Below are 16549 nucleotides of genomic sequence, written 5' to 3' on the forward strand. Positions count from 1 at the left end.
CCCTGAAGAAGAGGCAGGTTTAAGACAGTGCGGGTGGCACAGCCTGGGTTCCAGAGTTGAAAGTGATGTCCCCGTCACGCTGAGCTGGGCTGGCCAGGGACGGGGGGTGCCAGGGGCTCTGCAGAGCGGGCGTAGAGCAGGACAGCTTGGGAAGCGCGGGCTTCAAGAGCAGATACTGGGGCACTGATGGAAACACTGGAGTGCTTGCGTAGCTTTAAGTCTTACTGACTTCAGTGGTATTGAGGTCTTACTAAAGAATCAGATGATAATGAAGAAACAAGTTATTGAAAAAAGTGCTGTCATCTGCATACCGACTTCTGTGGAATTATTGGGCATTCTCTTCTGTTTCCAACTTGGAGCGGACGTGGAAATACTTCTTAAAAATCAAGATTCACAGTGATACAACAGGGGCAGGTTCTAGTCTGTCATCTTTGCCGTCGGGTTTGCTGAATGCCTCAAGCCGTGCCTATTTAAGTTTTTGGTGTTGCTTTTTTTTTTTTAAATGACAGTTTATCTGAGCTCACGGAATGAATGGATAACATTACTATTTACATAAGCTCATTGTGATCTGTCTCGGTAATGTAATCAAATTAGGGTTAACTGCAGCTGGAGAATGCCAGCTTGTAAACTGTTTTTCAAAAAGAATCACATGGTGTTACTTGACATGTTTAGTATACATTCAGGAGGCTTTGCAAAAATTATAGCACATCCCTAACTAATGTAACTAAGTCAGGATTCTGTTGCCACCAGTTCGCTGAATCCAGGAAATGAAATGCAGTGAAATTCATCAGCAGGCGGAGGAGATACACCTCCAACCCGGTTCCTAAAACACACGTCTTTCTGACGTGGCTGCTGCTGACATGTTGTCTTTCTTTTGGCTAAAATCAACATATCAGTTGATAGAAAAAGCATATGGTGTAAATTTTGAGTACATTTAAGAACATCTGTGTTAACTGGAAAAGTGCAGCCCACTGTACACGTCAAGCACTATATTTAGTCTTAAGGCATTCGCATAAGATGAAGTCCAGCCTGAGCTAAAATTACCCGATGAGTAGATTTTCAAAGTATCTTTTGTTATTCTTATTAATAAACATCGCATCTGGTACTTACTTTCCCTCTTTCTCCCTTTCTCATTTGATTAGGAGGTACTATTTACATCACAGTGTTGCAGTCGTCAGGTTCTCCTTTTGCTGCAGAGAGCGATCTCACAGGACAGCCTTGGCCCCTCAGAGCTTACAGGATGCAAACGTACCTGATCCGACTGTTGAACTTCCATCCGTCTAGAAAGGTGTTGTCAGACAGTTTTCATTCCGAGCTGGGAATGCAGGAGAAGGATTTTGACGTTTCCTCCCCTGCCCGGGAAGGTTTCCGCAGGCTCTGCCAGAGCCCTGGCAGTGCTTTGGCAGCAGGAGGTTTTGGTTTCTGTCCTCTGCCCCTACGTGCGCACAATACACGCCACACCCCACCAAATACCGAAACCGTTCCGACGTCAAACTGTCAGCCGGTTCTACTGAGATGGGCAAAGAGGAAATTTAGGCACATTCAGGTTATGGGCCATGTCCAAACTAATGTAGAAAGTCTGTGGCGGAACTTGGTCCCGTACTGTTGCGTTTTGGACATAATCATCTTTCTTTTTTAAAGTCCGGTGTAAAGGAAGGATGGAAAATACCATCTAAAAAGAGTTCCGAATCTCCCACCGCTGCAAAAATACCTTTTCCCACTCGTGAGTGTTCTGATAGTTTGAGTGTGGAGATGGTTCTGTCAAAACTAAAATTCTTCATGAAATTGGGGTTTGTTTCTCCAGAAGTTCTGTAATAGAAGGAAACGGAAAAAATATTTCACCTTGTCAAAAACCAGCCATTTTGAAGTATTCTGAATGAACAGTTAGATAAACAGCCGCTGATGCTTTTCTGTAGAAGTACCATTTTTTAATATATATGAAATACTTTTTACAGAAATTCTGTTCTCTAAGAATTTTGAAATTTGGGATGTGCTATGAATTGAAGGGAAAAAAAAATAAATATGGTTTGAGAAACAGAACTTGCCCCTTGAGCGCAGATCTATCCAAACCAACAAAAAGAAGCTTGTGTTGGCATTTAGATTCAGACTCAGGAATTCCTGACTCTTAAGCCTGTTTATATAGGACTACACCACAGCCCAATTTGCACTTCATTTTGATTTTTTTTTCCCCTCTACGTTTATGGTCATGTTGAACGGGTGGATTATGCACTCTGAATGCACATACTTAACCAATTGTATTTAAAGATTTTTTGCATATAATAATTATAGTTAAGTGTCTTCATTTGGAAGCAGCAGTGTTCCATAAAGGCTTTTAAGTCATTTAGCATAGGCATATTTATATTACAGCTCTGAAAGTTTCATGGCCTAATTCTCAAAAGGCTTTTGAGGGTCGCCAGTTCCCAATGAAAGCAACGGGAGCCGTGAGTGCTCTGCACCTGAGAACAGTCAGCAGTTCCCCAGCAGCTCGGTGACACGTGCTTCTGGCTGTGCGTGATAGATACTCAACTTTCGGTAATACAGGGTGAGATTTCAGCATGCGTATGTGGACACGCAAGTGCAGGAACACACGGATTTTTATTGCTCTGGTATTCACCTCTTGGTCCTGTTTGCTTTCAGCTACTTTCTAAACCACAATTTCAGTATCTATTAGAGCTGTTGTAAAATACAGAATGGTTTAGGATTCTTACTATTTAAAACGTGACACGTTGTTATTACAGCTGAGCTTGGAGATATTTGCCAACGTTTTTGAAATTTGTAAATTGGTCGATCTCACCTGGGCATGGTCAAAGGGGTCCAAGAACTTTGTGCCAAATCCTCAGCTGCTGAAACCCAACAGACCCTCCTTGGCCCTTTTTTTTTTTTTTTTTTTTTTTAAAAGTAAGGTTCCTTTGCAACGTACAATCATTCTCATTTTATCTTGGGTTGCCTTGCATTTTGGTCTCTGTTCCTTGGAGTTTTTTCTGCCCTTCTGTGGTAGCCAAAATACATTGCTTGGGCCTGGAAGTCCCGAGTACCTTGACCCCACCCTCGCACTTTAGTATATGTTTAACCTTAGACATCCGAGATCCCCACTGAGGTCAGTGAAACTACTTAAATACTTGGAGTTTGGCTGCTTGATCAAGTCCTTGTAGAGTGTGTTTATCCTGATGGGGCTATCCAGTGTGATATAAAGTTTAGGTACTTGACCTCCCTGAATGCCTGCTGACCTAGATCTAATCTGAGGTAGAACTCGGCAGCGTTTTAATGACTTGTATCGCCACACCTCTGTTGGAGGAGGAATTAAAGAGCTTCCTGCGCAGCTGCTGGCAGTGCTGAGGTACCGAAGCACCCCGTGCCCCGAGCCCACGGTCGGTCCCCGCTGTGGGGAGACAGCTGCTGGTGTGCTGTGAAGTTCTTGGCTGAGCACCCGGCTACAGGAGGGGAGAGCCTTCGTGTTTGTGAGGCGAAAGAAGCCGCCGGCGTCACACGGGGATGCTGGCAGCGCAGCTGTCACCAGGCCTGACCCTGCCACCGTTCCTCGGAGCTGGCCTGGCGGCAGGGCGAGCCGTGGTGCTGGCAGCTGGCTTTGGTCGCCCGCTCCAGAGGCACTCGCTTTTGGAGAGCCTCCATCCTCTTAGTGCCCATATTCTACATCGCCTGCCATTTGGGAAAGAAACACGTGTTCTCTCGGCCAAATCTAAAGAAATTACTTGTAGAAGCTACAGAAAACCTTAAAATGTGTGGGAGAACGTAACAGTAGTTCTCGTATAAGCCTTCCGTCTAACTTCTGAAACATCTGTGTCGCGGGTGTTGCAGTTGAGAGTTTTGGCCTTTAAAAATCATCATCATCATCACCATCTTTATTATTTTATAACACTCGTAGTTGCAATTCAACTTAATTTTTTTTCTGTTTTGTTTTTTCTTAGCAAATACTGACTGATCCCGAGGTGACCTCCCAAGAGGGCAATATAAAAAAGGTAGGATATGGATCAATCTTACGCAAGTTGTTCTACTGTCTGGCTTTGAAATACACCTAGATGCTTTTTTCTCTTCTTACTTTTGAACAAAGGTGTGCATCGCAATAGCGTCGTAAAAGTGTTCCAATATTTGCTGTTGCTTTTTTGGATTAAGTATTGTGGTTCTGTTGGCATATTTTTCTGTCTTTTTGTGATTCCAGTATTTATGAAAAAGAAAATAATAGTTTGAAGTGTTCCTTGATTCAGCTACAATATAAACAGCTACCAGTCCAAATCGAAAAACCTCATTTACCTCTTTTCCAGTAAAAGAAAATGTTGGTCCTTTGTTAAAAGTGCTAAATTTTTAGAGGTCACTTCACCATGTAAATGCGGCTTATGTGAAGTCCAAGGGAAAGGGAATAGATATATGAAAGGATAAAATTTAACTCATATGATGTATTACCGGTGCTTTTCATCACATTGTGATGCTTAAACTCTAATACTGACCAGAGAAAAATGTGTTCCAAATACAGCCCAGCTGTATAAATGTCTTCATAGTAGCTGTGAGGCAGCCTCAACACTACATATTTCAGTAGCCAGTCTACTATTTTGGTTGGGGTTATTCTCAGTAACACTAAAATGACATTCTTTCCATGGCTATCTTTTGGTTAACAGCTTTACTAAGGTAAAGTGTTACAAGTCATATTTGATTATAGCCTCTCTAGATGTCTAGAGGTACTGCGTCCTTGTTGAAATAATGAGCTAGCTGTAATTCTTTTCATATGCAATTGTCTTACAGTGGGTATTCGCAGTCCTATTCATAAAATACGAGTTTTTGAAAGTGGAAAGTATTTTAAATTGGAACTTGCAACATCTGCCATTTTTATTCATCCATTTAGGCAAGCTTCAATACTGTTTCTTAACTCTGAAAGCTAAAAGGAAACACTTGTTTCACTCTGCCAAACAAAGTGAAATATAATACTCGTCAGGCTCCAGAGTTAGTTTGGGAAAAGATATTTAGACACATGGCCGGTATGGACCGTTCTATTCTTACCAAGTCGAGAAAAATAAGCTTTTATTTTAGAAAGCCAGGCTACCAATATGAAACGTCCTTTGACCATCCAATGACCTTGCGAAGGACCTATCGCAATACTGCTGAACTTTTTACCTTGTTCATCTCCATAACTCATTTGGTGTTTGTCTCTGCCTCTGTGGGATCCTTTTGTCTGAACAGACATGGTGACAAGGTGGCAGGTTCCTATTATCACAACGCACTTATCACAAGGATGGAGTAAATTCTCCATGGCTCAGGACTGCTCAGCTATTTCTTTCTCAGTCTTTAATTACAATATCACAAATAAACTCTACATCCCTGCCTCGCAGCATCTACGTTGCCCTAAAGAGAGCAGACTTTGTATGAAACAAGGGTAGAAGGAGATGTTAGAGTGGCAGCTTTATATGTTCAATACATGGTTTTGTATTTAGACTTCATTACTTTTATTTCAAAGGAGAGTGTTGCAAAAACTACAGGTCTTTGAAAAATACCGTGTCCTTAAATATTTTCCTGTACAGCGGGTATAAAACTGGATGATTATGATATTTGACAAGGGGGGAAGGACCGGCCTTCCACTTCTGTCTTTTAAATGCATTGTAGAGAAGCACTAGTGGGAGTTTATGAGGTGATAAATTTATTGAAGGATGGGCAGTAGGGTTTTACAGCTAGGGTAAAAAAGGTCAAAGCAGTAAGGTAAAGAGTTCAAGTCTAAACTTTATGGCTTGTGAAAAGACTACTGCTAGACAGCTTTTCAGTCAGAAGAAAATGAAAAATAATGAATGAAAAATCATTCCGCACAATTTTTGTAGTATCTTAAAATTGTTTGTAAGTAGTACTCTAGCATTTTGCTCCACTGGTACAAAACCCTCTGGGGAGAAGATTTCCTTTCCCAGCGTCTCTAAATCATTCAGTTGTCATATCCCTGAAGACACAGTAGTTGAGATTTGACTTCAATTTATTCCTGTTCCTTCAGAGATAAGTTGGTGGTGAGAAGGTGACTGAAGACAAATGTAACTGTAGTGGGTGGGCTGATTTAACCTAGGCGAAAAGGAAGTCAGAGCCAAACAGAGGGACCATAATTTTCAGTGGCTCATCTGACTGACTGCAGTGTCACAGGTTTGGAATTGGGTAGTAACAAGGACTAGAAAGAGAAGAAAATCTGTAGAATGCGGAGAAAATCTGTAAAAACAGTAAAAAATAGAGCAGGGAGGGGAAGCATGATAGCAGCGAGAGGTATAGGAAGATGTACAGGAAGCAATCTCTGCTTAAAACCTGACCCCAGTATTATTTCTGCTGTTAAGCTGCCAGAAAAAAAAATGCTCTCTTACACTAACTTTTCATTGACCGAACGGCAGTGAAAAGTCTGAAGATGTAGCATAGCAGACACTATTACACCGTATAATAAAGCAGGCCCTTTTTTGGGGTGGAGCAAAATAAGAAGTGTTTTCCCTCTATGTCCAGTATTTTTCAGGTTGTATTACTGTTATTTCTGCTGGGACCACTAACACCAGGAAGCTGCTTTGTTTGTTAGTGGTTGTCTCACAAGAATTAAGGTTTCTAGCAATGTTATTAAAGGACCTGTATCCAGGATCATTTTTCCGTATCTGGAAATGTGCTGTGCCGTAGACTAAAACGTGGTGTACTCCTAACGAGTTTTCCTTTTATCTGCTTTGCTTGCTGATATTTAGTTTCACTTGCACAAATATACATCAGCTCCTCATCCTGTTTGGTTAATTGCAAATAATCGATTGTGAAAATAATGCTAAAATAGGCGATTCACTTTTTTTAGTGAACTGAATGCAAACATTCAGAGATGTGCACAAATAGCTAACTTACACCTGTGGGTATATTGTCCCCTATTCCCAAACGTCTTTTTTTCCAAGCCATCTTCCTGCAGTCTGTTTATTTTGCTTAGAGAGCAGCTCACATGTTCTCTTGCTCTGAATTTTCTAAGCTTCTCCGCTGCATTTAATACATTGAAAAAATGTCTGGTTACCATCTTCATTGTCATTTTGATTTCAGTTTCAGAGGGAGATGAAAGATTTAGACTTCCTCCGGCAGGAAACAAGGCCAGTGTCCATTACAAGACACCTTTTTTCCAAGGAGCAATGCTAGGTGTATTTATCTCTCCTCTAAAAGTCACTTTGGACGATGATTTGAGAATCATATTGAAGGAGACTCTGTGTATAGAGCTCCTAGCCAACCTCCTCTGGATGGGCTGTTTTCCTGACTGTGGTGACAAGAGACCTCAGGGACTTCTCTCTTCAGTAGACTCTCTATTTAGTTTCTGTTTACTTAGAGGGAATAGCCTGAGGGGCTACTGGAGAGAAAACATCTGTGGGAGATAATCTATAGAGTTATCTATCTATCACTCTTGTCGACCCTGTCTCCCTTGAGAGCAAGCTGAGAGACTTGTAATAAAAAGGCATCGCTGAAGAGGCTTTAGGGACAAATAAAGAGACATGTTAAGGGCCAGCTGAAAAAGGATAGAAGACATTATTAAAGCTCAATAGCCGTCTTATCAAAATCCAATAGGATAGGCATTTGGCAAAAGGCTTTAAATTTATTCTTTGACTTTCTCGAGAGCTTGAATTTATCCATTAACAAGAATGTACTACACAGGGAGCGGGAGATGCTGTCAGCTTCAAAAGAGTTGGATTCAATCTGGTATTGTACAAAACACAAAAACAAAAACTGAAGACAAAACCAATTTTTTCCCCTACTTTGGCTGACTTCATACCTATATTGCAAAATACTAGAAGGTGGTAATATAATGCTGATGGCAGTATAAACTAAAAGTAATTTATGCGGCACAGTAATTTATTCTCTACTCCCAAATCACACAGATTTTTTAAAAATAAAGTTGCTGTTAGAAAACTGGGTGAGATTAGAAATCTTGACCTCTTAGAAAGCATCAAGTAGCAAACAAGAAGCCTAGGTAGATGGAAAGCTTTTATTCCTAAAACAAAAGTCAAACCCAACTAACGTTGTGTTACTGCAGATGCAAAGCGGGATAGGGCCATAAATCTCTCTAGGTTTATTATTATATACAAAATGCTACAGGTCACAGGAACCATCTGATACTTCAGAAACACATTGTTCACACAAGATGATTGATTGATAATTATGATAATTTGCAAAATGATTATTTGGGTATTATAACCATAGTTTGTCCCACTGGATTGCTGTGAAGACATTTTCTATATCATGGGCCGTCAGAAATGGCCTCTGGCAACAAGGGATATGGAGAGGTCTGGTCGGTCTCTCCCAGTGGGATCTGTAGGACTGATGAATGATGACCCAGAGGAGTCAGAAATCAGACTTCAATAAGCAGTCAGGAAGGTAGTTAGAGAAGAGCAAGGGAACTGTTAACTGTCTTTTGTGGAGCAATTACTAGCTGGGCCATACGCCCCCAGGCCTAAGCACAGTCTGTCATAATATTATACACGCAGAGAGAGATTGACCTAGAGATTGTAGCTTGAGCTGTTTAAAGTTCCTGCATTTGCAGCACTTCGCACAAAATACATTTGCATTTCTGCGTTTAATATATATTATGAATATCTTTATTATCTATATCTAATAAAAGGTGTTCTAAAATTGTTAGTAACGATTTAAAATTCCAAATTTCAGTGCTATGTCTTCATCTTTTAGTTCTGTAGATTGAAGAATCAAACCCCCAGTTTTAGGGGTTTTAAAACAGTCTTCATACTTACAGAGAAGTCACTCTACTAACCAGACTGAATTATTTTTAAAATATCACCTGCTTTTCTGTGCTTAAATTTAGCTTAAAAAAGGAGAGCATGTTCTTATAAAATGTGCCAGACTACTGAGAGCTCGAAGACAGCGCTGCACAGTGACCGAAACTGGAGGTTAATGATGCTTCACAAAACCCTGTGAGATTGTGTAACAATACCCGGTTATCGTAGTTAAGGTCCAGTTTCAACATGATCACTGCCTTACAGTTACTATTTCAGAAAGAGCTTTAATTTGCTTGTTTTATAGGTTGTACCTTTATGAAATAAAGGTATGTTTAGCTGCCACAAACAGAGGCAGCTTTGAGTTGATTTTTATAATCTTTTCTTGAATAGACTTGCGTCATTCCAATAAGCCCTGGACAAAAGAGTGGACAGTTGTCTGAGAGTCTTTTTTATAACATTTCTCTCTTTCCATTGTTAGAGAGCTGCTAATAAAAGAACCAGGAGTCCATTAATTCAGTGAATGAACATATAGTAAAGTCAGTTCCCTCTTGAGAACAATAATGTTGCGGTCAGCTTAGGTTTCCATGGAAACTAAGTACTTCTAAGAAGTTTGCATCCTTGATTTTGCTGAAATGAAGCATGTAAAGTAAAAAAAAGGTGTAAGGCTGGCACAGAGAAGTCGGCGAAGAAAGTGACGGTTAAATTATTTTGCAGGAATAACATTGTACGTTTAATTTCTGTGATACAGATGTTTGGGCTTGATTGTGTAGTGTGTGTGTGTATGACAAATGAATCCATGAAGAGGTCTCTGGGGGTTTTGAACCCATAAATCAGGCCAAGTTAAGAAGACTAGCAGTGGTTAAGTTTGCTCTCTCCATATCTCCAGTACATTCGAGTCAGCTATAGCGTCGTGCATCACAACAAGATGTAAACAGCATGCCTCAGCACAGGTCTCTGTTTCCGGTAGTTTCAGTAGTACGGATGGTTAGGGTGGTTAATGGCAATTTACCATGTTCTCTTTGGCAAGTTAATGCAAAGTATGGATACAGTGTGAACGCCTTGTGCAATTTGAAATAAGACCTTGTTGTAAATTAAATTGATTCTTTTCCTCCCTTCCACTCTAGGCGAGTTCATACTTCCATCGCTACTGCCACCAGTGTAAACCAAAGAGCAATGACGTTGATTTGTTCTTTTAGCACTAACTTATAACCTGCTGTCTTATTTTCTTGAGTAAGTGAATTGCTGTAGCTGAGAGGGAAGTGTCCGAAATGTGTTGCTGAGCTATTTATACACAGTGTTCCAAACGACATGCATCTCTGTTGAACAATATCTCTTAAGATAAAAGTGTCCCTTTAACTTCAGCCATAGACAGTTACGGGAGGTCACCTTGTCTTCGCATAATGCATCTCGAACATAAACACAGAGACTTTATGGTGGCCTAGAGTTTTTAACAGAACCATCTACACTTTTTTGGAAGTGAGAAGGCAGGAGGCTGTTCCCTTGACAAAACAAAGCAACCCGCTCACGTCGGTTTGAATCGGTGATCTGCTGCATCTCTGAATAGGAAGCGTGGGTAGTAGAGTCAAGTCCATACTGCTGTCTTGTTTAACCCCTGTGCCAGACCAGTGGTCCGCCTGAAGGGGAAGAAAGCCAAAACCACTCCACTAGTAATTTATAATAAGTGTCAGAGTCGTATTTCAGCATCAGTGCAACCCCATCTCATTAGGGCAGAAATGGTAATTCATTAGCTAGCTGGTCAAGTAATTCATTCTATTCCTCTTTTGGTAAGTGGTTCAAAATGTCTTCTGTTGATGAGTATTCATGGCAGAGCATGGTCAACCATCTCTCAGCCTCGCGTTGTTTCCCTTTCTTGGTCGGCGGTGCGGTTGGCTAACTCACCTGGAGAACTGCATTTTCCGAAGCTGTCTGCTTGGCTGGCAAGGTCAGGCAGTTCTGCAGAACAATGCGAATAAAGGAGACTTGTTAAGGCATTTTGGCTGAGGAATCGGTTATGCTAAAGATGTATGCAAATTTAAGATTTATAAACTTTTTTATAGGAAGCTAAGAGCTTCCTAAATAGTGTGAAACCCACATGTGCTAGTGAGTGAGCTGTCTTTGCTTTGTGTTTGTGAAAACGATCACAAGCACGCATTAAGAGTTTTAACACTTTTCTCACAATCCTGCTTATCTCTGAGTGTATATACAATTAATGATTCCTTGGTGGAAAAAACACATGTAGTATCCTACGTGAAATAAAAAATACTCTACGTATGTGTTTATTCATTTGAATCAAGATATGTTTTTAATTGTTTGCATACCTTTGAGCACATACTCTTTTTTCTGCTGACAAAATGAACTGCAAACTGAAAGGCTGGCATTTACGTACTGCCTGTAAGACGATTACTAGTGAAATAATATTCTGGATGATTAGGAGGTATTACAGCCTCTACTCAGTTTAAAAATGCCAGAATGCCCCAGAGATCCCCATGAATCTGCTGCCAGCCGGCCCCTGTCAGAGCTGAAGGCAGCACTGTCTGGAGCCCAAAATCAACTTCAGGAAGGTCATGTGAAAGAAAATCCTCAGTCATCAGGAAGCCCTTGGCCTCGTGGCCTTTCTGACATTTTCTGACAAACCTTAAATCACCAGAGTAGACAAAACATCACAAATTTTGGAATGATAGCCTCTGGGATTTCAAAACTGTATGTTAACTTGGAAGGTAACCCCCACCTCAGTCCGCTCTGCAATTCCTCCTTGGATGCAGAGGGCGAGCGTGCCAGGAGGTATTCCTGGAATGACGTCTGGGCTCAGAACCACACGTGGGATGGACCGGCAGCGCCAGAAGACTGCAACCGATACTGCAGCGAAGGAGGGAGCTGCGAGCACGCGTGCGTGTGTGCGTTGCCACCAGTTATTTACGCAGTACGGGGAATATACATCAGTGTTGTAAGGATAGATTGCACCGAGTAGGACAGGTTTCTGTTCCAGAGTGAAATTTGGAATGAGGATTTATTGCATACATTACATACATTATAGAAGCCAGATGGTTCTATTAATGTAATCTGTGATCTTGAGGTGTGCGCAGTATTCAGTTAATCACATTGTGCAGCTATTAAAGAGAATATATATCAGGTAGGAGGCCTATTAGAGCTCGCTAGCTAAAAAGAAAAACCTGGACAGTAATTGGGGAGGAAAGAAAAGGGGGGCGGGGGGTGAATAGCAGGGAGAGTGACTTGGAGCTGGCGCCTAGCACCTACGGTGCTGCTTTAAAAAGAAAAAAAGAAAAGCCAAAAAGCAGGGAACTGGATGCCAGTGACCTATAATTAAATATATATATCACAGCAAAACCAAAAAATGCTTTTGTTCTTTTTTTTTTTTTTCATATTTTGCTCTAGAAATATATCAGGGGTTTACAAAGCAGTAAAGATATGACTGTTGTCCCATGCACATTCCAGGAGTGCAGTATATTTCGATGATGCCAGTTCGATGGGGTTTTAGATTAGATGAGGTTTTTATGAGATTATAAAATATGTGTTCTGAAAAAAAGCCCAAATTTATTTTTCATAGGCCAGTTTTTAGGGAAAAATAATTATTAGAAGTCAGCTGTTCAGTGATGTTCAGTAGTACCTTCTGTCTTTAGCCATGGAAATTTCAGCATGCAATAACAGCACTTCATAAGCAAATTCAGTTCCTTCCCTTTGCTCTCTGTAGTCGACACAGCAGTTGCATGAGCGAGTGCTGTGTGCTAAAACCTGCAATGTAAAAGCAGACTTATTTGAGGGCAATGAGAAAATTTTGGCTCCATGTCTTAATGATTGTCCTCAAGTTTTTTTTACTCGATATGGATGTTTCTTTTCACAACATCATGAGTTTTCAAAGCTTTATTTCATTTTGAGTTGGGTCCAAAATACTTTGCTTAAACCTGAGTTATACTTTCAGATTATTTCCTTTAACTTCTGATAAATTTTAATTTCTGTGAATACGTTGATTTAATCAATTTGTACCTTTTCAACAAAGTAGTTTTGGGTTGGGAAATTGCACAGTCAATTCTAGTCTTAGCTTTAATTTATATCTACAGTGGCAGTGAGCATTTATGTAGTATTTAAACTGACGAGGACTTGCCAAGTTCAGAGTCCAAAATCCCCCGCATGCTAATTCAGAGACACAAGAGCTTGCAGGGCTGACTTTGTCCTTCCCAAGGAGGAGATAAAGCAGCAGTTGAGGAAATGGCAACATGTCCAAGATTCTGCGCTGGCATCATTCATTTCCAGACCTACCAGTTCAGTCAGTGTTAGTCCAGGCTTGCTGGGGTAGTAATCTCTTCTGCCCTGGGCTGTGAGCTACAGATGACAACCTAGATTGCTCAGCATCCAGAAAAATAGGACACAGCCTCTGCTTGCATGGATTGACTTCTGATTTTATGTTCAGCATAAGGTTCAGTGTAAGATTCAAGGGACCTACGGCTTTGGTCCTGCTAAAATTGGCAGATCTGAGTATTCTTTCATGTGCGTGGGTATTTCTCAGAGTACTAGTGAGAAGAGGTACAAAGTCTGAAAAAAACTAATGCTATTTGTAATTACCTCAAAGTTGTTCAAGATGACCTATGAGTTACTCATTTGATCGCAACCTGCAAGTCAGATACGTGTTTTATTTTTCTCCTCCCCACTAGCTGATCAGCAGTTCCTAAATTTAGCAGCTCGTTACAGCACTCGTAACCAGTAAGAAAGGAGCGCGTCTGACGTGCGACCCTGCGCAGCGGCTGAGCGGCTTGCAGCTGGCGATCACCTCGCCGAGCCCCGCTGGGCTTTGCTCGCGCGCAGACGAGGGGCACGCCGTCGCTTGCAAAGCTTCGCAGCCCCGCACGCTGTCCTTGCGGTTGTGTGCGGTGCTCTGCAGCTGATAATGCTCTGTCTTGTTGCCTTTGCTTTTGCCTTTATTGAATTAGCAGTAACTTCTTTCTGACAGACACATAACCCTAAAGATAAGATAATGGAAAAAATAGCGTGAAATGTGAACTTTAATCCTTCCATCTTCAGTTATGACCTGAGTAATTTTCACTGAATTTCCAGCTTTAGCTTGATGTTAAGTGTTGAAAATCCCCTGATTAAATTCCTGAGCCGAGAAGAACGAACATTATCTCTCTCTCAACGCTACACAGGGTTTTTTGGTGACAGTTTCTGTCCAGTTCGGCAGCTGCAGGGATTTGAAGTCTGGTTACTTTTCTTTGAAATTTACAGTTCTACATGTACGATTTGACCAGCTGTTAATGCACACAGAAAGGAGGCACATTAAAAAAAAAATAATAATAATAGTAGTAGTAGAAGTAGAGGAACCTAAATTAAGTGCTTAAATCCTTACTTGGCTACCCAAGTGATTGACTTGTTTTTTCTTCTCCCCTCCCCCCCCCCCCCCCCCCTCCTTATTTTAAAATATAATACAGAGGTACAGAAAAGAAGTATAGAAAGCTGTGGAATAGATTATAAAGTAGTTTATAAACTTTAGAGTAAGTTTTCTTCATGCTTCTGTTTAGGCTTAATGTGTCTGTACGTAACTGAAATTAAGAAATCTTCTGTCATATTGAGGCATCCTATCTCCTAATCTTCGTGAGTTAGCTGGTTATTTTAGGGGTTTGTTGCAATGAATGCTGGCCTCAGAGAAGAGTGAGTTTAGCTTGCTGCTGAGCATTTTTCCAGATCATTAATAATTACTGTAGAGATAGTTATGCATATCTGCTGTCAGAAGATTTTAGACCCTGGTTGGTGCAATAATTCCTTCTGTTCCAGAAGAATAAATCACAAGTCCTAAAGGAATTGTTTCTCTTAATTTCCACTGGAATTTCAGCCTTAAGCTTCAGCTTGTGTCACCCAGAAGAAGACTAGTTCTTCCTGACATGCAGTCTGGTGGAAACTCTGGAAGTTTAAATAAATGCTATTGCATCGAGGTAGTTTTTATGATAGTGCTAAAGAGGTGTAATTCTTCTTTCCTTAAGAATTAAATTTAAAAATTAATCAAGAGGAATTTTCATTTTTCATATTTCCCCCTGCAATCACATATATTTATATATAAAACCAGAAAAAGTATTGACTTTCATTGTTCATTCACTTTCTGTAATACCTGGTTAACTTTTTTCCTCTTTCTATAGTTGTGCCCAGAAACAGCTTGGGGCTACCTGCTGAGTTATATTGGCAAATTCAAGAGGTCTCCTACTCAGCTACCGCTCCCTTGAAATGGAGATTAATAATTTTGTCACGGGAATCTTAGAAAAGGTGAATCCTGAAAAACTTGTGGAAAGAGTTCAGATATGATGGGGCCCAGGTTGCCACTGAGAAAACACTGTCAGTCTTCTGAGACGCTCAGCTCTACTTCAGTCTGTCTCGAGTTGTAACGGTCATTATTCTGACGTAATTCCTTTTCTGTTAGCTCATATGCTTCATATGGGTGGTTGTTTCTTTTTCACCCTAACTCCTGTTAGGAACAGAGGTCTGGAGCAATCCTCTTGGGTTATTTTGTCCATTTCCTACAATCGCATGCAGTAAGGATGTACGATCGTTCGTCAGTAGATTGTGCCCCCCCTTAAGTACGATAATTTCTTTCAGGCTTTTTGTCTTCTGATGACTAGAACATGTCTTCTAAGTTCCAACGTAAATTTATTCCTGGCAGTTTATATTTGCTGGTCCTTTTGCCAACAAAAACTTCTAATTTGAATGGTATCCCATCTTCCATTCCAGTTCTGATGTTCACCATATGCTTATTTGTTCTTTGCTTCCATAGGCTTACTGCACACAGCATCCTATCTCCTGCTAAGCAAACCTCAGTTTATCTGTACCGCCCTTGGTACAAAACTGGGCAGCCCTGGTGTAAGGAAGTGTCACGCTTTAAGATCATACTCATTTTTCCAAGGCATTGCTATATTGGTAGATGTCTAATGTCTACAGTAGCGGCATCCAGCAAAACCCCCTCCTCATCCTGGAGCTGGGATGACTTTAGGCGAAGGACTTCACTTCTTTGTGCCCAGATTGCTATTCATAGAGCTGTATGATGAATTTTGCTTTTTGAAGTTATTTAAATTCAAGAAAAGAAGTCATAATATTAAGCAGTAGACGTTTTTATTATTATTATCCAGATAACAAGGTTTTCTCAGAGTAATGAAGTCAGAAAAACAAGGTTTATTATTTAATCCTGGTATACGTCTATGTTATTTCTGAACCTAGACCAAGGCTTTAGCCATTTGCTATATGAAAGTTTGTGTTCTTGTGACTTAAAAGTGTTACACAGACGGAGGCTAGTAAAATGACCATGACCGTGAAAGCAGATTATTCTGAGATTATTTTAAATGGCTCTTTTTGCTGCATGATAGGAAGGTTGGCAAACAAGTCACTGATGAATGTCAGAGTTTGTAGTCTGTTTGGTTTGGAAACTTGCTCAGAAGTTTGGATGCATCTCTGAAATTCATCAGAACCCCTTTGGTCTGAAAAACATTGATGAAAACCTTGCACATGACATGTTTTAAAAATTAATTTCTTCTAATTCCTTACACTAACTGGGCTGGAAATACCTAAGAAATAGGTTTCCTTGTTGTATTTTCTCTGTTCTGTTTGCAATGCCAGCCAAAGCCTTAAAGTGTTAGAAGCTTATGTACATAAATAATGAGAAAAGAAGCTCATGGATTTTTTTCTTTTTCTCTGAAAGTTCAGAAATGCTTTAGAGCTGGACAAGGCTTTGAGTGTGTGTTTTCCTTCTTGCAGAGGTTTAGTAGAATTAAAGAGCAAGGACTTTTTCTTTTAATATATCTAAATGGATTGTTCGCAACAAAGGAGAACCACAAACGTAGATATGGTTGGCA

At 40.5% G+C, this 16549-nt stretch overlaps 1 protein-coding gene across 2 annotated transcripts in view; it reads left to right on the forward strand.

The window, feature by feature from the left end:
* PRDM16 (PR/SET domain 16) overlaps positions 1-16549 on the forward strand; it is a 353263-nt gene that overhangs the window by 173529 nt on the left and 163185 nt on the right. For both annotated transcript variants that reach the window (XM_075520498.1, XM_075520499.1), the window contains exon 3: positions 3927-3977. In XM_075520498.1, coding sequence (XP_075376613.1) covers positions 3927-3977 — 51 coding nt within the window. The remainder of the gene's footprint in view (positions 1-3926; positions 3978-16549) is intronic.

Source organism: Mycteria americana, chromosome 18 (assembly GCF_035582795.1).
Source record: "Mycteria americana isolate JAX WOST 10 ecotype Jacksonville Zoo and Gardens chromosome 18, USCA_MyAme_1.0, whole genome shotgun sequence".
NCBI lineage: Eukaryota > Metazoa > Chordata > Aves > Ciconiiformes > Ciconiidae > Mycteria > Mycteria americana.